The sequence below is a fragment of the Corvus brachyrhynchos genome, unplaced genomic scaffold, assembly GCF_000691975.1.
Source record: "Corvus brachyrhynchos isolate BGI_N302 unplaced genomic scaffold, ASM69197v1 scaffold56, whole genome shotgun sequence".
Taxonomy (NCBI): Eukaryota; Metazoa; Chordata; class Aves; order Passeriformes; family Corvidae; genus Corvus; species Corvus brachyrhynchos.
The window spans coordinates 5106414-5127719 of NW_008238664.1; the positions used below are offsets into that span (position 1 = coordinate 5106414).

At 45.8% G+C, this 21306-nt stretch overlaps 1 protein-coding gene across 4 annotated transcripts in view; it reads left to right on the forward strand.

The window, feature by feature from the left end:
- CACNA1I (calcium voltage-gated channel subunit alpha1 I) overlaps positions 1 to 21306 on the forward strand; it is a 160152-nt gene that overhangs the window by 109554 nt on the left and 29292 nt on the right. For all 4 annotated transcript variants that reach the window (XM_017737984.1, XM_017737987.1, XM_017737985.1 and 1 more), the window contains 5 exons: positions 3719 to 3878; positions 6058 to 6373; positions 7030 to 7122; positions 12863 to 13172; positions 14570 to 14970. In XM_017737984.1, coding sequence (XP_017593473.1) covers positions 3719 to 3878; positions 6058 to 6373; positions 7030 to 7122; positions 12863 to 13172; positions 14570 to 14970 — 1280 coding nt within the window. The remainder of the gene's footprint in view (positions 1 to 3718; positions 3879 to 6057; positions 6374 to 7029; positions 7123 to 12862; positions 13173 to 14569; positions 14971 to 21306) is intronic.

Below are 21306 nucleotides of genomic sequence, written 5' to 3' on the forward strand. Positions count from 1 at the left end.
GGCCAGGCTAATCAGGGCTGATGGCAAGTGTCTGGAGGGAGCTAGGGTCACCATCGTGTCTGCAGAATTTGTCTGGAAGGGCCTCTGGATGCCACCAGAGGGTCAGACAGACGATTTGCTTCTTCCAAACCCCGGAGGGAGCTCAGAGACTTTGCTCAGCCCTGTGCTTCCTTCTGATAGGTCACTTCCTGGCACTTCTCTCACCTTCCCACCCTTTCTCATTCCTGTGACATAATTTCCCCCCATCTCCTGCTGTGTGTGAGTGGTGAACGCGTCTGTGGCTTCGCTCCTGCGGGATATCTTACCAGAAGCAGCCTGCCTTCGAGGTACCATCGAGCACCTTCTCTACCCCTTGCCCAAGGGCATGGGTGAGCAGCAGGGAAGCATTATGTGAGCATCGTGAGGTTCCTTCCTTGGCTGCCCACAGCCGAGGCCATTTCATTTCCTCCCTTCCCCTGGTCTCCTGGTCAGAGTGAGTGGAGAAAAGATCTTTCTGAGCCCACACCTGGCACTCATGAATATTTAATGTTTCTAGCTTTTATTTCCCTTGAAGAGCAAAACCTTTTCATATTTGATGCCCTGGAAGGCTGTTTGGTTGCTGAATGTTGTTTCATCAATGCTCTCCCTCCTCGCTCTTCCTCCAGACTGCCCACCCTCTCTTCCTTTCTCTTCTCGAGCAGCATTTCCCTTTTTACAAAGGATGCTTCAGAAAAGGTCACTGTCCCTTTCATATCCCCTCCTTACTGTGAGCCAGCATGGCTTCAGCTCTGCCAATGGTAAAGGACAAATGGGGATGTGGGGAAAGGCAGCAGTGGGGAGGGAGGCCAGGAAAAGTGTGCGCATGAGCTGAGGAGCAGCACAGAGGCAGAGAGGAGTTGTAGGCACAGCAAGAGAAAAGTAAAGTGGCAGAGCAGCAGGTAGAGGCAGCAGAAGGTGGGAAGAAGGCAGCAGCAGGATTTTGATGAAGAACTGGCTTTCCAGCACCTTTCAGAATTTGTTATGCAAGATGCACAGGTGTTGCTGTGGATGGCAGCTTGTCCAGTGAGGGCCCTTTGGAAAAGGGAGGCATCCCAGTACCCCAAAACAGAATACTCCCAAAGCTGTACTGCCCATTTCCATTGTTGGGCAGTTGCTTTGGAGACCTCATTGTTTGAGCCACCAGGCTCTATGGTAAATCATCGCCTGTTATCCTTAGGCCTTTCAGGCTTTCTCCTTCTTTCTCCTGCAATTGCAACTGATGTTTGAACATCTGGATGGGTGTAGATTCAGTGTTCCTCATTTTGAAGAGCCAATCTCATCTCCACAGTCTGCATCAATAGAAAGAGAAAGATTAATCTGTCTAACTGTGAAATTTAAAAAACCTCATTTGTTTCACTTGGACTTAGGACCTGTTAATGCTGAAATTCTTTGTGAGGTGGAAAAGACTCCAAGTGGTGGGGTTACCTGCCAGTTCTTGGGTCATGGCTCCACATTCCCCAGAAGGCCTAACATGAGGGCAATAGCTATGATCTTAGAGCTGTGGAGAGCATAATCTTGTACCATCAGTACTCCCTGTGAGAGTCAGGATGGAGAACGTATGGGCAGGCAGAAAAGGAAAAGGCAGACAAGTTTTGCACATCACTTGCTTTCTCTTGGAACATAGACAAAGTCAATTTTTGCAAATTCTGACCCAACAAGCGTGCTGTCTGTAAAATCCTGGTGGGAATGTCTGTTCTGTCTGTTCTGCATTTCAGCATAAGGGCAGCCTCACTTCTCCCATTACCCAGCTCTGAAGTGGAGCTAGCATCAACTGATCTGACATCAACTGATCACCCCCTCTTGCAGCATTACTGGCACAGCTTCCCATGTCACTTGGCTCTCCCTAATGTACCAACCAGGACAGTTTATGGGAACTACTGAGCTCGTTCTGTGACACAACATTAATGCCAGGAACGCAGCACTACAGTGAGGGTGCACGGTCTTGAAGTCTCTGTACTCTCCAGAGCATTTCTTCAGGGCCCAGCAGGTCACAGTGGCCCACAGCAGGGCACTGTGGCTGCGCTGTTGGACTTGGTGTGCTGAGAGGTCAGAGAGCTGCCAGTGACTCAGGGCATGGCTGCGATCCCCAGTGAGTGGCTGGAGCCGTGCCCCAGCTCTGCTGAGTTACTGATGTACTCGTCTAGAAGCTGCCTTACATGGTGGCTGGTGACACAGCTGGACAGCCAGGCAGCAGGGCTCAGCTACTGCTCCCTAGCCTGGTCTTGGAGATAGTGCCATCATCCATTATCCTTCACAATCCTGTGTAAGCACCATTAAGCATCTTCTCCCTCCTACACATCACCTACCTGTAAATACCACTCCTGTCTCTTCTACCCTGCTCTGTCCCCAAAACATTCTCTACTAATCTAAACCAGTCTGATGTTCCACAGCAGGCACACTTCTCCTTCTCCCTTCAGTGTTTGTGAATTCCATGCCTGCCTGCCCCACCCCAGGTGCCACTTCCCTCTGAGGTGTGAGCAGTCCAGGGGATAGACACAAAGCATAATGTATAGTATTGAGTGGTAATTACTTGATGCTGGGTACACAAGGGGGATTATCTTGTGTCTCAAAGGGCTGTCAGAGAATCCTAATCTTATCTTCCCCTCCTCTTTTGCCTTCCACTGCCATCTGAAGTAATGAATTGGTTATAAATACCTAATTAGCTAATTATTTGCTGGCCTACATGGAAAATCTTCAGTGAAGGAACTCTCTGGGTACCTGGGGGAGGGGCCTCCATGGAGATGAGGAGAGACAACCTCGTGAGGTGTGCATAGGGGTAAAGGCAGTACTGTGATGCTCAGAAGAATTTCTAGACTTTCACCATCCCTGGAGAGCAGAGGAAAAGCCATTAGCTCCACAGAGAAACAAGACTATGTTTACCTCTACTTGTGGCTGTGAGCTGAAGAGCCAAGAGGAAAGTAAAACCACATGAACAATTCATTAGGTAATTAGAGAGTAAAAAAAAATTCTTTTTGGAAACATTTGCAGTGGGCAGAGATTCTGTGCTGGAAGCGTTTTGGGCTGTGCCTGCTACTTGTGTGCTCCAGCCCCATTGGGGCACGATGACTAGCCAGGGGAGGAAATTGTGGTCTACATGAGTGTCTCTTGATGATACTTTCACTGATAAAAACCCAATTATCTATGTCAGTTTATATGTTCTGGAAAGGTTCATCCCACTGGCAGGCTGGCCTTGGTCTGTCAATCCAGGTCTCATCTCACAGGTTGCACCATGCAGCTGTTGTACTGGGATGACTTTCAGTCCGAGCCATTGGATAATGGGGCTGTTGAGCTGACATGCCCCTTTGGGACAGTTGTCACTCTGTTGTCCTTCTGCAGGGAAAGGGGAGGAAGGGATGTCAGTCAGATAGCTGATGGCACCAAAAGTCTCATTCTCTTTTCTTCCCTGCTGCAGATGGAGGCCTAAGGTGAAAAGATCACAGCATCACAGCAGCTCTGCTGGCTGCCTGTCAGTAGAGGTTAGGACAAGAAAGGGCAATAACCATAAACCTGGCCTGCTTTGGACAGTAGTTAATTTCTGACACTCTGCTTTTATTTTCATGGGGCCTTTTTTTTTTAATTAGTATTTTTTTGATGCTTATCTTGTAATCTTTTTTCCTTTTCTTCTCCTTCCCTTCCTCTCTCCCTTTCTCTATCCCTGTGTCCCACACTTGCTCCTTCTGGTTCTCTTCTCCCCCTGCAGGCATGCGCATCCTTGTGAACTTGCTCCTGGACACCTTGCCCATGCTGGGGAACGTCCTTCTTCTCTGCTTCTTTGTCTTCTTCATCTTCGGCATCATTGGGGTGCAGCTGTGGGCTGGGCTGCTCCGCAACCGCTGCTTCATGGAGGAGAACTTCACAGTGTGAGTGACTGGGAGACAACATCTCCTTCCTTTCTTCCAGGGATGCTTCTCTTTTCCTCTGCCTGCTCATGTCTTCTGCCAGGCTCTCTGTGTATCACTTACTCCAAGTGTGGGGTGATAGTGTGCAGGGTGTTGGTCACATCTTGCAGTGGAAAGGGAGGGCGGCAAAGACAGCTGGTTTTCTTCTGTCTTCTCAGCAGGTGACAGGGCTCATTTGGACTTGATCGAGGCACAGGTTAGCATGGCTGCCCCCTCCAGCCATGCCCAGTAATACAGGATGGTGCTCCTACACCCAAAAAGACATGAAACTCTGGAACATGCTGCCTTTCTCCTGAACCTGCTCCCTCTTCAGAAAACAACACTCACAGGAGTCTTACAGAAAGCCATAGTGCTTCCTGAGGCATCCAGGGACAGCTCTGGCGCCTCCAAAATGGAGCTGGGGTCACTGTTTGGACGGTGGTGCATTAACTCTGGAGGGACACTGAGAAATTACTAGAAAACTTCAGGAGCAGGATTGCATGTGGCCAGTACCATGGGGAGGGGACAGAGGGCTGGTGGGAGAGGTGTCCCACAGCCGGGTTAGTAGAAGTGAGAGCATCTGAAAGCAAAGAATGAATGGTTGAATGGGACAAAAAACTCGTGGGGAAACATGGGAACAGTTCTGGCAAAGAGAGCCTGGAGCCACACAGGGGTCAATTACAGGTATCTGAGGTTTATTCGGGGGGGTTCAGGGGCGAGCCTGCAGAGCACAGCTTTACTCCTCCCACAGGCAGTGGGGTGGAAAAGCTCCTGCCTGCCATGAATTCTCCGATTACCCGGTTTCAGGGCACAGCTCCTCCTGTTGACTTTCTGGCTTTAGTAGATCTCAGGCTTTAAAATGTTTTCTTAAAACCGTGTGCTAATCCCAGGTGTGCTATCAGTGTAGACTACTTAAAGAAAACCTAGAGCTGTAGATCAGTTTAGACTGATTAAACAGTTCTGAAGCTTTAGATCATCTCAAATTGGAAAGAAAATGTGTGAAAATACAATGTGCAGAACAGCAGTGGAGTTGCAGAGTAGGAGCTGCTTAAAGCAGGCATTTTCTGTGTTTATTCCTTGGGGGAAAACTAATGTTTAGGATGATTGTCCTTTATGTAAATCAGGAGTAGCACTTCTTTAATGAGTGTAATTACATCCATGCAGAGTTGATGTAACTGAGAAGTGAATTGGGGCCACAGCCTTCACAGTGCAGATATTAGAAAATATTTGGCTGACTGTTACTGGGGAAATCAATTCTGAAGGTACCCATGCACCAATGATGAGGATGAGTTAAAACATATCTTTGTAGTTTAGTCCTACTTAGTTAAGAATCAGAGACTGTCTTTTCTTTTTCATCAACACCTGTCCTCTTCCAATGACACTTTGTGAAAAAGTCTGCGTTTGCACAACGTGAAAGTTGTGCATTGTAGCACTGCAAGGAATACTCCAGATAAAGTTTAATCCAATTTTTTTTTATCTCCACCTTTCACTTTTCTGATATTAGCTCATCTCCAGCTAGGCAAGCATAGATGATTTTAATTATTCATGCATTTGGAAGGTGCTTGCATTATTTGGAAAAAAGACATGAACTTGTCATGAAACATTGCACCCATAATGCCAGCTGTCAAGGAGGAGTCAAAGTTAAGGTTAAGTCAATTTTATCTTTCCATTTCCAAATTTTAAGGCTTATCTGTGCAACGTTAATTATGCATGAACTGGATTTTTTTTTAGAAGTACAGAAGGTTCACTACCAAATGTTACAAAACATGTCCATCAGCAGTTACATATATGAACATATTACAGTAAAGCCTGATGAACTTCCTTAATGTCATTGCATCTGATTTAGCTTTGATGTTAATGGGGAGAGTGATCAGACTGCAAATCTCTGCATTCCAGCTTTTCTTCACCTTCATGCAAGCAGATTGTGTAATTTGGCTTGGGGTGATCTGATGGCAGGAAAAACTCTGAAGGCTGGGGACTCACCCTAGAAATGTCCTGGTTTTCAGGAGCCCTGTCTTTCTTCCTCTTCTCCTGAGGCAATAAATCTGGAAATCCCCTACCCAATGCAGTCCCTATGTCAGAATGGGGGGTCCCAGCTCCACCAGTATCACTGATAGGAAACTCTCTGTCACAGGAAATTTGACTGTGGGTTCTTTTGCAGACAAGGTGACATTGTCCTGCCCCCTTATTACCAACCAGAGGAAGATGACGAGATGCCCTTTATCTGCTCGCTGTCAGGAGACAATGGAATTATGGGCTGTCACGAAATACCCCCACTGAAGGAGCGAGGCCATGAGTGTTGTTTGGACAAGGATGATTATTATTATTACAATTCAGTCCGGCAGGAGTTCAATATCAGTGGCATGTGTGTGAACTGGAACCAGTACTACAACGTGTGCCGCACCGGCAACGCCAACCCGCACAAGGGTGCCATCAACTTTGACAACATTGGCTACGCCTGGATCGTGATATTTCAGGTAAGTCTGAGTTCGCCTCCTTACAAGGCTCAAGCTTATTTTTCTGTTTTTCAAACCCAGTCATTCTGGGCTCCAGTGGTAATTTCTGCAGGGTGTGACAGAGGTGCAAAGTAAAGGGCCTTGCAACTCCCCTGGTAAGGGAGACAGCACACACACGAACAGTGTTCCTGTAGGTGGGGAGGGACACAGAGCAGTTCCAGGTGCTTGCTGAAATAAGCTCCATTCTTCAGCCTGACTTGTATCAGTTTCCCTTTCAGTCCAGACAACTATAGTAAAGGAAGTTTTGGTTTTTTTTTAAATTCCCAGTACACGTTGCAGATGGGAGCTAAATTCCATGCTTTTTTCTTTTCCTCCGGCTGTACGCGGTGTCCAGTCCAAGGGGCACAGAAACCTGCTGCGGGTTTTCCCCTGCTGCGATCCAGGGAAATGAACTATTTTAATGCTAGAATGATCTCACAGGCTTTGACAGTATGCCAGTGTCACCAAGCAGTACCATGCTGATTTCCCAAGATGGAAATTTGGCTTCGTTGAAATGAATTGTTGTTTCTCACCTTTCTTGGGTTGCAACCGTCCTGCCAGTATCTGCTTGTATACACTGAGGAGTGAACTCTGGAATACTGCTTCCCTCCTGTTTCTCTTGTTGTTCGTCTTTGCAGGTGATCACACTGGAAGGGTGGGTGGAGATCATGTACTATGTGATGGATGCCCATTCCTTCTACAATTTTATCTACTTTATCTTGTTGATAATCGTAAGTATAAGGTTTGATGAATGACAGCAATGCAAGCTAAGAGCCTACAAAAAACAGGTCTTAGATCAACACAGATCCTGGGCATTCTAGGAGTCTCAGAAATCCAGCTAGTTGATTTTCACCAAGAGTCTGCAGCAGGATCACATACATAGTTATCAGCCAAGTTATTATATTTCACTCAAAAACATACTTAGAATTGATTTCTAAAGTTATACATGCCCAGTGTAGAATAATGTTCTCACTGGCAGATCTTCTTGCAAAGTAAATTCACCAAACCAGTTGGCTTAAAAGCCAATTCTTTCTCTGCTCTTCTACTTGGTCTCTATATATTTTAAGCTCTTGAGTAATTTTTGAGCCATGTTGAGCCAGGAGCTTTTGGCAGCACCTGGATTTATCAGGTTCAGAGTCTCAGATTCACTTTTTGTTAGATTCAGGGTCTGTCACGCTGAATTACTTCCTCACCGTGAACAAAAAGGAACTACTGCTCCGAAAGTGTCAGCAGTCCAAAATAAACTGGCTGTGTGAGATCGCTTGTGGTTGGTGGGATGGAAAGAGAGAAGTGTGTCAGCGATGAGAACTTAATAAGCAGTTTATAAACCCTGTGGATTTATGCAAATGAAGTTTGAAGGTTGGTTTTCTGTGAGGATATTTATTATCTGGACCTGGGATGAGAGTTGAGAAACATGGTGCCACTGCCTCTCCCTTCCTCAGGCTTCCCTTGCATAAGTGCATTTTTTTGGAGGGAATAGTCTGTTTCTAACAAGGAGGGATTTTGTTTTTGTGAAGGCTCTTGCACTTTGCTCACCTGGGGGACCAAAGAGTGAAATAGAAAGACATAGGATGAATTATGGGAAGTATAAAATCTGTACCTGGTAGATGCAATTTCGTTCCAGGTCACTAAGCAAGGACCTCAGTGTGTATTTCCAAGACCTACGTGCATTTGGATGGGCTGATGAATGGGACCTGGCTAAGACTCTGATCTTCATCCAACACTTGTCCTGTGAGGCCACACCCTTCAAGAAATAGGATCTCTAGACAAAGTCACCCAGTAAAACTAACAGGTTTACCTAGTACAGGATCTAGTTGAAATTCAAGTTGGCATACAATGACTTGAGAAAAAGCAAACTTTAATCCATTTCTGTGAGAAATTCTGCAGCCTGTACATATGGAGGGTTCAAAAAAAAAAAAAATCTATTAGCCCATTCAGGTCAGACAACTTATGAAAATCTTACTGTATCCTTGATTTCACCCTGCCTTATGGCCTTCTACACTCACAAGGGCAAGACAAGGAGAGAATAACAGAAATATGACCCTGTGGGCTGGAGCATGAAACCTGGACAGCAGAGGTGAAATATACCTTCAGGAATGTTCCTTTTACTTCGAGGCTGGAGAGTCCCAAAGAGACAGTGCAGAGATGTGATTGCACAGGATGGGGTGACAGGGGGGAGTTTCCAAAAGCTCTGTTCTCAAGGGCAAACTGAACATCCACTGCTTTTTGTGAGTTCAGAAAATTCTTCTTTTCCCATGAAGTTTGTTCATATACCCCACGATGTAACAGATATTTAGTACCCACCTGCATTTTGACTTTGAGCAGCATGGTCAGGATACGCCAGTTTGTAGAATATGCAGTTAGACACAGACTTTACTCCTTGTCCCACAGCCACAGTCTCTCCCAGAGGCAGGAAGGACTGTGCAGGGTCAGTGTTTAACCACTGGGGCACAACATACCCAGTCTTTTGTAGGCCAGTTCCAGAAACTGCCCCTCCCCCCACATGTCAAACTACAGAAATTCTGTCACCATATTTTTGGTTTCTAAGTATCCTTCCAGTGCTGGCTCACATCATGTGGATTCACAGTGATTCAAACTTTGTCTCTGGATTTGCAGGCACCGAAAACCCTCAATTAAGCATTCCACCTGAGATGTTACTGCAGAGTGTCATTGACATTTCTAGACACTCCCTCCTCATTTGCAGAAGCCATATAGGTTTATTTCTGTGAAACACAGAAGAACATTAATCTCAGGTTACTTTGGGGTCTGCTGAGAACAAAGGAGCCATATGCTAGGTGGAATATTTTCTTTGCCTTTGGCGGAGTTAGGCCAAGGAAGTATTTAGCTTTTCTGCTACCTACTTGGTGTGTGTGATACACCTTTTGCAGCACATAGCCACAGTGTAAACTCACTATCACTTGGCTGCATTTTCTGTCTGAATCTTCATATAGAAATGATAATCTTTCTTTAAGTCTCGTGAAGTATCGCCCTTCCAGCCTTTATGCTTCCCTCCTTCTCCATGGTTGAAAGGCCCGTGTTTCTAAGCAGAATTGTTCTGACAGTCATACTTTAAGCTCTGACTCTTTGCTTTTCCACACACATTCTAGCCTTGGCTCAGACTCAGTCTTCTGGGGCTAGATCTCTGCAGCTTCTCTCCAGAGCTGTGCTTTCATCCATGATTTCTTTCCTACAATGATATCTGCAAACACCCACATAAGGGCATTACCTGCTACTGCTCATATGGCAGGAAGAAGGCTCCACCACCTGGATGTACTCCTAGCACAGTTAGAAATCCTGCATAGATGTGCTCCTCTGAGGGGAAGGGTGCTGACTGACCCTGGCACTCTGAGAAGCCTTGTAGAACAACCTGGAAAAAGCATTTTATGTATTCACTAGATTTTAAATTGCTTCCCCTTTGGCCAGGGGTCAGGGATGTGATACGAAGGAAGGACTGCTCCCTGCTCTTGGATCAGTGTTTCATTTGGGATTTCCTGCTTGAGGTCCAGCTGTCTCTTTGACACCTCTCCAGCTACTCAGCCATTGCTGTGGCTCCTGGATGAGTGAGCTCTTCTGAACTCTTAGACTGGCATCTGCATTGCAGCACTCAGAGGCTCCTTGAAGTGCTCTGTGCTTACACATGTGGGCCTCAGAGGGCAAGCTGGACATTCAGGCAGAAGCAGTGAAAGTAATTGACAAGTCAGCATCTGCAGCACTAGTCAGATTTTGTTAGATATTGCAGAGATAGGGCTTGAACCTTGGGCTGAATGAGGCCAGGATCTGCTTTATCAAAGCACAGCTTAGTCTCAGGGCTGAAAGGGACCCTGTGTTAGGGCTCTGAATCAAGGGTCTCCATCTGCTTCTGTCAGATGCTTTGACTCCATGTCCGACACTTCCCCGTCTCTCTGCTCAGCCAGCTGAGACGAATCGCTCAATTAGGAGCCTTCTGGGACCCTTCTTGCCCTTCTCCTGGCTGGGAAGCAGTGCCAAGCTCAGCAGGGCCTGAGAGTTTATGGACTTGCCTGTGATTTTGAGGATTAACCAAGCTAATTTGCTTTGTGTTTGATGTTCCTAGCTAAAAGGATAAGGACTGGGGAGTAGTTGCCATATCCAGTCCTCTCCCTTCTCTCCTTTTTGTTCATCTGGTGGGAGATGGCGGCAAACAGTGCCTGTGAGGACAGGGCTCGGTGATGTGAACCTGAACCCTGCTCCAGATTCAACCCTAGGCCAACAGTGTGGTCCTGGTGAGGGCATCTCAGCCCTCAGCTCTTCCCCTTGTGGCCTGGAGAGAAGGTGTTGCAAGCCCTAACTGCTTGTGGTTTGTGAAGTTGTGGGAAATTGCAAAGTACCAGGCGGTGTCACAAGTAGTGTTCCAGAGATTCTGACACAGCTGGTGTCCATCTCCCTGCGCTGCTTCACTCAGTGCTGGCTGAGGGACATAACCAAAAGGGAAAGCCCATGTGAGTATCATGCTGCTGAGGAGAGTGCACCAGAGAAGAATTTGGATTCCCAGTCATACTCTCATCAGTTAAAATAAAACATGCAAGACATCACAGACTAGGGAAAATGTTGGGTGAAGGCAAAGGAATCTGAACGAGGCATTATTTTAATTTTCAAGGCAGTATGCAGCAGCTGAAGGGAAAATAGGCTGAAATATGGGGGAAGGAGAGAGAAGGGAAGGGTTCAGTGATGAAGGGAAACAGAATTAGAACAGCTTTGAAGGATGCTGAGAGGAGGAGGGGGAGAAAAAAAAAGCCCTTTATTTTCAGATACTTTACTGTCCTTATGTTGAATCTGGTCAGAAAGAGCTTCATGTTTCAAAGGGTTATTGAGATGCTAGCAGGGACACCACCCCTTTGGACAAAGGTGCTGGGCACTCGTGTGCAAGAGAAAGGGTCACCCAGAAGGGCAAGCTGGTCAGGAGAAAGGCTGCTGGGATAGGTAAAACAAGCTCTGAAGTACTTGCTGAAATAAACCCTTTTTCCATCACAAGCACTGAGGTCAGGTTATCACCACATTTGTCTCCTCTGTCCCCTTTGCTGGAAAGGCTTTGCAGGAGAGGACACATGTGAAGACAAGGGCAGGACTGAATCCTGCTCTCTGTCAGAGCTCTTTGCTTGTAAAGGAGGGACAGCGAGGTGAGACTGGGTCCTGTGTGGGTTCATACAGGAGAAACTGGTGTCAGGATGCCCCTTGGCAGGGATGCTCACTGGCCCAGGGGAAGCAGAAATCTTGGGCTGGTGCTTCATCTCCTCACAGGGGCTGCCCCTCAGAGTCTGTTTCAGAGCACTGCAGATGCATGGTCCTTCTTCAGAGTTTAGACTCTGCATTTTATCAATGCCCTGTTGCCATTTACAGATCTGCGGGGAGTAGGCAGCAATCAAGGGGTCATAGCTTTTGAAAATTATTTTGAACGTAGTTACCAGCCCTTTTATGTATGAAATTCTCATCATATTGAAGCCCAGGATTCATCCTATATCTATCTATGGATAGATCTCCCTGTGGAAATGAATCTCTAATTTCATGATATGTAACACAGAGTGTGTTCATTTTGCCTCCAGATCTCTCAGCACCAAGAAATCCTTTCTCCATTTTACATATAGAAAAACTGAGGTTTAAAGGGAACATGCAAAGTTGTAAAATAAGACTGGTAGACATTTGGGCTTCTGTATGGAGAACTAGAGCATAGGGAGAACTTGAGCATTTTGTTTGCTCTTTCTAAGAAATGGGAGGTGTGTTTTTTAAGGGTTTTGTGTTTGAAATGTGAAGCCTACCTAGGCCAGAGGGCAAATTTAAAAAGAGCAAATATGATATGTCTTGTATCAGAAGAATAGGAAATAAGCAAGGAAGCATGGTTTTACCAGACTACTCATTCGTTTCTGTAAAATCCTTTTTGATTTCAAGAGCTCACTCATTTCAGCAAAGTCCCATCTCCCTGTATGGAGAATTAAGGTGCAAATGGTAGAAATTAATAACATGCCCCAAGTATATAAGTATGTCATTAAAATGATCTGAGAATACTGACATTTCTTCCAAGAGCTGAAGGCTATAAATGGCAGTGCATGATTTTTCCAGTGGTAGATGAATAAGTAGAGATCAACCAAACTGGTTCTCTGTCTCCTACCTTCTATTTTATACAAAGGAGAGGGAAAGAAAAGGTCTAGTTTTCATCAAGCCCTTTGTATGCAACTTCTAAGTGATTTGCTAAGGGTCCCAAAACCTGCAAAAAGTTGGACCTATTTCCTGAATTTCAGTGCATAGCTTTAAATTCTGCATGGAAATGATGTTGAGTGAGGTCTCAAAACCAAGCTCATGCACTCCTGGCTTTCTCTGAAACCCCTTCTCCATATGCAGACTGATTCCCGCTCCTCTGTCTGCCTCCAGTCACTTTCCCCTCCTCTCTTGCCTTACATGCCCCCTCCCACATGTTCTTCCTTGTGCTGACATCGGTCCCTTCTTCTCCTTTGCTGTTAGGTGGGCTCCTTCTTCATGATCAACCTGTGCCTGGTGGTCATCGCCACACAGTTCTCGGAGACCAAGCAGCGGGAGCACCAGCTGATGCAGGAACAAAGGGCCCGCTACCTCTCCTCCAGCACCGTTGCCAGCTACATGGAGCCGGGAGACTGCTACGAGGAGATCTTCCAGTACGTCTGCCACATCCTGCGCAAGGCCAAGCGCCGCACCCTTGGGCTGTACAACAGCGTGCAGAGCTGGCGCCACGGCCACATGGAGGAGCCCAGCGACGCCAAATCCGGCGTGAGCAGGAAAAGCCAGAGGCACTACAGTAAGGATCACATGGGTAGAGCTGGAAATGCCAGCGGTGGAAATGTGAGAGTAGCTGGGAGCATCTCCATGCGCCAGCTTTCCAAAGGACCTGTGCCTATAAAGAACAGAATTATAATTAACACTGGCCTTTGAGCGTGGCACCATGGCCAGCACACCAGACCAGCAAGGTGGGGGTGGCCAGCAAGAAAGGGAATGAAACAAGGGTGGCCAGCAGGGAATATGGATAATCCAGGTCTGAAATCCAGAGACCATAAAGAGATAAAGACACTGAGGCTTGTAAAGGGTTCCGTGTCTGGTATAGCCCGGTGTTGATAGCAGTTTGGGAGAGAGAAGAATTAGGGGATATAACAAAGTGGGGCAAAGGATTTGACCTGGTGGCACAGCAGGTCCCCCAGAGCTCTTCTCCCAGAGTTGCTGCCAGACCTCAGGAGAGAGGCAAAGAGAGTAGAATTGCAGTAAGATGTTGCCTGAACCTAAGGAGCGATGCTGAGGTCTGGTTGATATGCAAGGACAATGGAGACAATTTCTCTTGATGGCAGCACATGCTGTTGCGTAAAATGAGACATGAGATATCATTTAAATTGGGTTCCTGGCTGGAAAAGTCACTGTAAAAATGGTTTTATAGAGTTAGTATTAAATGCCTGCTGATGCTTTTCCTATGTTATGCTCCCATTAACAAGCAAAAAGGCAGATTTTCCTTCAGCTGGTCCTGCATAGTCCAACTTTCATTTTCTTTTCTTGCTGGGAGAAAAATTTCTGCAGGCTTCATGTGCTGTGTTAATGAATTAATTGTTTCATTTCCCCCAGTGTCCACTTGATCTTCCAGGCCCAAATGGAGGATCAAGAAACAGAAATTTAGATTTCTCACTGAAGTCAGGGGATCTGTTCTGATTCATAGCGCACACTGTCAGGAGGATGTGTTCCTGTGCTACCTCTTCTGGCTTCTTGAGATGCTTTGCTAATGTAGTTTCTCTAATTTAGAGAGTTCAGTTCAGGCTGGGGGGTTCTCAGACCCCACTTGTAGCAGTTCAGGCCAAAAGCAACTCTCATGACTGTTTTTTCCCTCAGGTCCCTCTTAACACAAGCTAGTGAGTCTCAAGCCACAATTTCTTCATGAGACAAAGCAGTTCTTTCTCTAATGGACGTGAACCCTGTTGAGTCTAATCACAGGAAGCTGAACAGTACCGTGTGTTTTGGAGGCACAGCCTGTCAGCATAGAGCCCCCAATGGCAACGGCTTCTATTGCTGCCCTTGAGATGATATGTCAGTGTTTAATCATTCTTACAGCTAAAAAGCCCAGTTACTCTGTCTAAATACCCAGAAACCAAACAGGTGTCCACTTTGAATGTCTTTTTCATAGCCTCCTTCTTTAAGCAGCACCATTTCTCTTTCCAGGGGTTTGCCAGCAGCACAACTCTCTTGGCTGCCCTCCTCAGGGCTTAGTCCAGCCCATCGCTGTGACAGCAACCTCTGATCCCACCAACTGCCCCCGATGCCATAGGGCAGAGCATGAAGCATCCAGGAGGCTCTCAGTCCTGGACAGCGCTGGCTCAGACCAGGAGGATGGAGGAGCCAGTGAAGGGGGTGGAGAGGGCAGCCAAGAGGACCAGGGTGCCTCAGCGCTGGAGAAGGAGGAGGAGGTGGAAGAAGGAGGACGGCTGAAGCTCTGCAGTGATATGTGGCGAGAAGTGAGGGTCAAGCTTCGAGTGATTGTGGACAGCAAGTATTTCAACCGTGGGATCATGATTGCAATCCTAGTGAACACCATCAGCATGGGCATTGAGCACCACGAACAGGTAAAGCACCTCAGGGCACAAGGTGGGCAGCGTGGACTGCTGAGCCCTGCTGGGGGTTATAGCCTCGCTAAGCAGCTGATGCAATTTGATGGAGGCAGAGACTGAGCAATTTGGACCCCAGACTGCAGCACAGATGGTCCCAGCATGACTTTGGAGAAAGCCTCAGGATCTTGCAGGGTCTCTTACTTCTTTATACCTGTTCTTAATCGCTTTCTCTGTCTCTCCATGTATTTTCCTCTCACCTCTTTTCAATGCTTCCCTTTCCCTCTTCCCTGGTCATTCATCCCTCTGTTTTTCTTTTTTGCCCTCTCTCCACTTTCTGTCTTCTTCTTTCTCCGTCATCCTCCTCTCTTCCATCTTCCTCTTCTCTCTCACTCATTTCTCTCTTCATTAGCTTACTGAATCCTTAGTCTATTTGGTTAATTTAATGTGCCCTCTGGGGATGTCACAGGCACTTCACCAGCATCTCAGTTCAAATCCATCAGCTTGCTAGCCTTCCCAACTTAATTAAGAGATGTCTGAGCACATTCTATCTATACAAGAAGGCTAGGAAAGGCACCACCTCCAATCTCCAGTTGTTTTGGGAACTCAGGCTGCTTGAGCCTTTCCTTTGCCCTGAGAATAAGAAGTGATAGGTCAGACACAAACAGCAGGTGTGGACACAGGTTTGACTTTCATGCCAGTAGTTTTCAGGCAGCTCTGAGTCAGCTGTGCACTTTGTCCTAATGACAGACTTGTGAGATGGAGAGCAATTGTGTGCCCTTATTTTATAGCTGGGACACAGAGACTGTGTCTGCACTGTGATGTGCAGTGCCAGTGTCAGAGGGTATTAAGCCCACCCATAACCTTGCATGTGCACTGCTGGTTGGTGGCTCTGCTGCACTTTGCATTGAAAGAGTGCATGCTGTACATCCATGTCTCAGATCTATGCTGCCAGTCTGAATCTGACCAAGATTCACTCCTTGTGTCTGCCCAGATCACAAAATGAGATCGCTGCACTACTGCGATGCTGACTGTATTGAAGCTCTGGAGCCAAGGTGAAATCTAGTCTTGAACACAGTGTCAGGCAGCAAAGAGACAGGCAGTGAGCCCAGTTCAAGCAAGGCACTCCAATTTGTCCTGAGCTGTATCAGGATGAAGATACCTTGAGACCTTGTGTATCTTAAATTCCCTGTTTGAGGCAACACAGTGTCTGAGCCAGTATTTGAAGCCTCAGATGTCTGGATCCCACCCACATATCAAGCTTTAAACCAATTTTCAAAGCCCAGCTAGTTTCTGATACAAGGCTGTGAAACCTTAATTTGATCCCAGAATTCAAAACTGCACTGGATGCTTCAGTACCAGAAAAATACTGGCAGGAGCTCAGAGGAGAGGAGAATGAAGAAGATGCTGGAGGGGTTGACTCATGGAAATAGATAAAAAAGAGCAAAGCATTTATCTCATAGCAGAGAGATGACTAAGGGCTGGAGCCCAGGACAATTTGAAAACTGCCCACTGGTATTTTAAAGATGTGATCACCAAGCAGGGAGAGCCATTGTTCATCCTGGACACAGCGTGAATAATAGTTTGACAGAAGAATACTTGAGCTGGAGGTAGAGAATTCACTCTCGTGTTCTGGCTATTGTATGTGCAGATTTAAGCCCTTCTAGGATTCCTCTGCTGTGTTTGTACAGCCTGCAGCAGACTGAGATCTGCCTCTGCAGCCTTGGCGTTTCTAGTAGCAGGTTCTTAATGACAGTCTTTAAAATTGTGCTATCACTTTTTATCCATGAGTAGCTAGGAAAAGCTTATGACCCTGCATGCTGTTTTTACCAGAAGAGATGTCAGCCAAAATGATCATAACTGAAAAATGTGGTGCAGCCTGTTTATTCAGAATGTGTACTGAATTCTGCTTTCCTGGCACAAGAAGACTAAAACATATTCAGACCATACCATGAATTTTGGATTCTTTTCAGTCAGCAGTTAACTCAGAAGCACACAGACATTCGTACCTCCCTTTGCTCTCCTTCAGTTTTTCCCAAACTGTGCCATCAGTACATCTCAGGCTGGTGCTTCATTGCCTACATTTTTCTCCTTTCTATTTTTTTTTCTTCTGCTGTCTTTCCTCTCAAAAGCACAATTTTTCACAGAACAAAATCCAGCAAAGCCCCTCTGCCCACCAAGATCTGTGATTTGCAGGGTGACACCATCCTTTGACTGAAGAAGCTTCTGTTGCTTCACCTCCTTTATCATATGGATGTCTTCCAACCCAGAGCTAATGCCTATAAGGACCTCAGGTTAAGGACTGCAGGAGTGAGGCACAAGTTTCAGGCTCACAAACACTGGAACTCTGGGGACAGAGCACATGCGTGTCACCTTCAGTTGCCCAGTCTTGACCAACAGACAGAAAAATACTAATTTAAACTGTTTGCTACAATTCAGGGGTTTAAAATTCATGGTGTTTTTCTTCCAGGAGACTGAACCTCAACAACTCAAGTAACTTTACTCATACTCAAATCACCTTAGAATTTGGCTTCATTTAGCTTATTCATCCAGTCCTTCGTCCTGTCCTGATTGTGTGGCCAAGGCAGTTTCCATCTGCATATATATTTCTTGTGAAGGAAATCAACTCATTTTAGGAGAAACTGCACTTCTTTGCGTCATTTTAAATCCGTGATCTTATAACAAGGTATCATTTGTAAATAGCTATGTTTATTCAAATCCATCAGTGTGCAATATACCATGTAATAGTCTCGATATTAGGCCTTCAGATATTGCTGAGACATTGCATAAGCCAAACCCCATCATTTCAAGCTTTGTCCTTCTTGAAATAGTTTTTGCAGTTCTTCAGATCTGCCTCTATTTGGAAGTGTCTATTTTTAAAATCCAGTGTAGAAAATATTAGATTCTTGTGGCTGTCCAGAAGAATCCTTTTAAGAGGCTTACTTTTTTCTTAATATTCACAGTGGATCTGGTGCTGCTGACTTTTCTCCCTTATTCAGCACGAGGATGAAAAGCTTGTCCCAGCTGAATGTCCCAGACTGCCTTTCTCATGTATTTCTTGAATGGCCTGTTGGACTCAAGTTTCTCTGCCATTAGCAGCCATGTTAGACAACTGCTGAGTAACTTGGTTTATCTTCTGCAGTATCTGCTGGATATCCTTCATACATCATATCAATTCTTTATGAGGTCTGTCTGTATGGATCAGATGATGATCCCCTGTTTCCTAACTAGACGCACCCTGTGGATCAGTACCTTCATATCTTTTAGCCTGTGTGATTTCACTTTATACCAGCATTTATTGCATTCACAAGTTCATATTTTACAGTTATTGCTTCTCTTTTTACTATTTGCTCCTTGTCAGAAACATTCAGCAAATGTCCAAGCCAGCTCATCATACTGACATTTAGTAAGGATGGAACAGTCTCCCTGGAGTGGTAGATGAAACCACACTACTTCAGCCTTGTAGAACTGGAGTGTAACAATCATGAAATCCTGCCCTGATTGTGGGGTGGTGATTAAACTTAAGTAAAAGCTAGTTAGTGTGTTCCATAGCTGATTTCAATGGCTCTTCTAATTATTGTCAAGCGACTTTGAAATTGTGTGTAAAAATAGACAGGCTGGAGAGAGCTCTTTATGGAATACTTCTTTTTCATGTTCTCATCACAGAGGCAGCGATGTGCAGGTTTGGTAGGGCTGGTCTGCATAGGTCACATCAATTACTCTTCAGTTTCTAGACAGTTGCAAATTTACTCCTGGTTAGGAGAAACTTTTCCTGCAGGGGCTTCATGGTGATCTTAACCTTTCCTATGGTGTAGGAGTTTCTGTCTGCTGCCAGATAATGGACTAATTATATTTTCAGTCAAATCTGGCAAAAGAGCTCCAAGGTTAGTAAGAAATTGGAAGGGAGAAAAAAGCTGAGCTGCTGCCCTCTATTGCCCCAGTTCCAGTTTCTGATCACGGGACAGGAGTTCTGAAGTAAATCTGAATCGTATCTTTTACTCTCAGTATTTGATCTACGTTGTTAGAGACGAAGGACTTTATTCCACAAAGATGTGAATTAGATCGTTTCATGGATTGGGAAAGAGATCCATACACAGGATAGGTTAACTGTTCTGATTAAAACACTGGTTCTGGGCATGCCTCGCCCCCTGGGATCTCTGCCCCTTCAAGCCATCCTCCTTACCCCAATACTCAGCTCCCACAATTATGTTCAATTTTCACTTCTAGTGTGATGGGTAAATCTGTCTGTCCTGTCTTGGCAATGGGCACAGACTGCTTCTGGGGAGATTTCTGGTGTTCCTTTCTTTTTCTTGGACTAAAGTAGCCTTGAGTTCAGTTCTTTCCTTGGGGATGCTTTAACTTACAGTTTCTAGGTAAACCTGGGAGGAGGAAGGGTTTAGATGATGAATGCCTGAATGCTGTCTGTGGGAGCCTGGGAGACCTCACAACTGCAGGGTGACACATCCACTGTGTTGGAGAGCCCATGTGTCGGTAGGAAGAAAAGGAGAGAATCACTTTTCCCCTGTTTGCTTGTCCTCTTCATCAGGTTCACACTTCCCTGGCCAGAGAAGAGTCCCCTGCACCAGCCCTGTCCCAGCCACCCGCCTCATCCATTGTCACTCACAGCCACTCTGCCCCAGGAGCAAGGGCATTGCCACACAGGACACAACCCCTGGCGAACTCCACCCTGCAGCTGATGGTTCTTTGCACTCTGTCAAACTACCTGGATCTCCAGAAATGGCTGCAATGCTGGATCTGCCTTAGTGCCTCTCCATCTGGCTGCTCTCTATCACCCCTTTTTTTCTTGAGTTAATTTCTTTTGTGTTGCTCTTCTTTTCCCAGCATTTACTTCTTTACTACACTGTCTAAAACAACTCTTTCATTCTCTACTTATTGTGGCTGCTAGTGAGTTTATTTTAATTTTTTTTCAGCTTTGTTTTTTGATTTCTCTTTTTCTGCTTTTATCTCTGCCCATTTCTTTCTTTCTCTGCCTAGACTTTCCTGTCCCTCTCTCTAGGAAAGATGCTTTACTGGGGCTGATGGATGGTCCATTAGAAACAGATTAACAGGTGAGGCTTGACTAGAGAAACAGGTGTCAAGGAGGGAAGGAGTGACAGAAGAACAGGTGACCTTTTCCACAAGCAAGATGCAAGCATGGGGTTTTAAACATCAGGTGCTCCCTACAAGAGCACAAGAGAGAACGTATGGAAAGCAGAGAGGAGGATAATCCACCATCATAACCTGTTGCTTTTTTACATTGCTTATTTTCACTAACATAATGATTCGATTCAGACTGAAATTGGCATCTCAGTTTGACATACAGCCCTCATGTTCTCAGTAACTGTCATTACTGCTGGGTCTCGGTGAAGTGATCTTCATCTCTCCCTTCCCACATGCACTTGCTCATTCCTTCTCTCTCATCTCTTATTTCCCCTCCTTTCTCCATCGTTTTCAGGGTGGTTTTGCTATTCAGATGTAACTATGGATGGAAATTGATCCATCTCCACTTTTTTCATTTTAAAGACACGGACTATTTTAATAAAAAGCTACAATGAGGAGTGCAAGAAATTAACAAAGGGCATGGGAAGCCAAAGATGTGAGGAGCAGTTTCCAGTTCATTTGTTCACCTGGGAGGATCTTAGCCCCTGGGGGCCTCAGAGCAGGGGTTAAAGCAGCCCCCAGCTTCAGGCAGAGAGCCAGAAACAGAACTGCATTCCTCCTTCTCTTCCCTTTCCACCAGCTGTATAAGTAACAGGCATGGCCAATGCAAAGGCTGCCCTTCAGCAAAGCAGCAATTTTGCAGACCATGGGGAGAGACTATGACTTCCCTTCCTGGTGGGCACTAATATTGATTTAATGGTAAAAGTATTGGCTCTGACTTGCAGGGACTCATTTTTCATTTTCGCAGTGCCAGGAATGTCTGTCCTCTCTTGCTCTCTACAACAGGCTTTTGCAGTTTTCTTGTTCCCATCCATTTTATGTGCTGCTTAAAAGAGTGGCTTGGTGGCCAGGCATAGCCCAGACCAAGGCAAAGGAAGATGTAACCTCTTTATTTTTCAACAGTCATCTTGTGTTGTCCTTGGATTGTTCACCTTGTGCACTTGCCTTTCTCCTCTTGCTGTCCATTTTTCTCTTTTCTTTACCCTGTCCTGCTCTCCCTGTCCCTTACAGGTAGGTTTTAGCAGTGTGGTCCTCCTTGCCGTTGTCTTGTCTAGTTTGATATTTGCTTGGGTAATTATTGAGACCACTCTGAGGATAGGGGCATAAGACTGATGGAGCAAGACCAGGAAACTAATGCATACCAAGGGTTTGTGGGGAAAGGGGGAGAGAAAAAGGGGGAAGGGAAAAAATAAA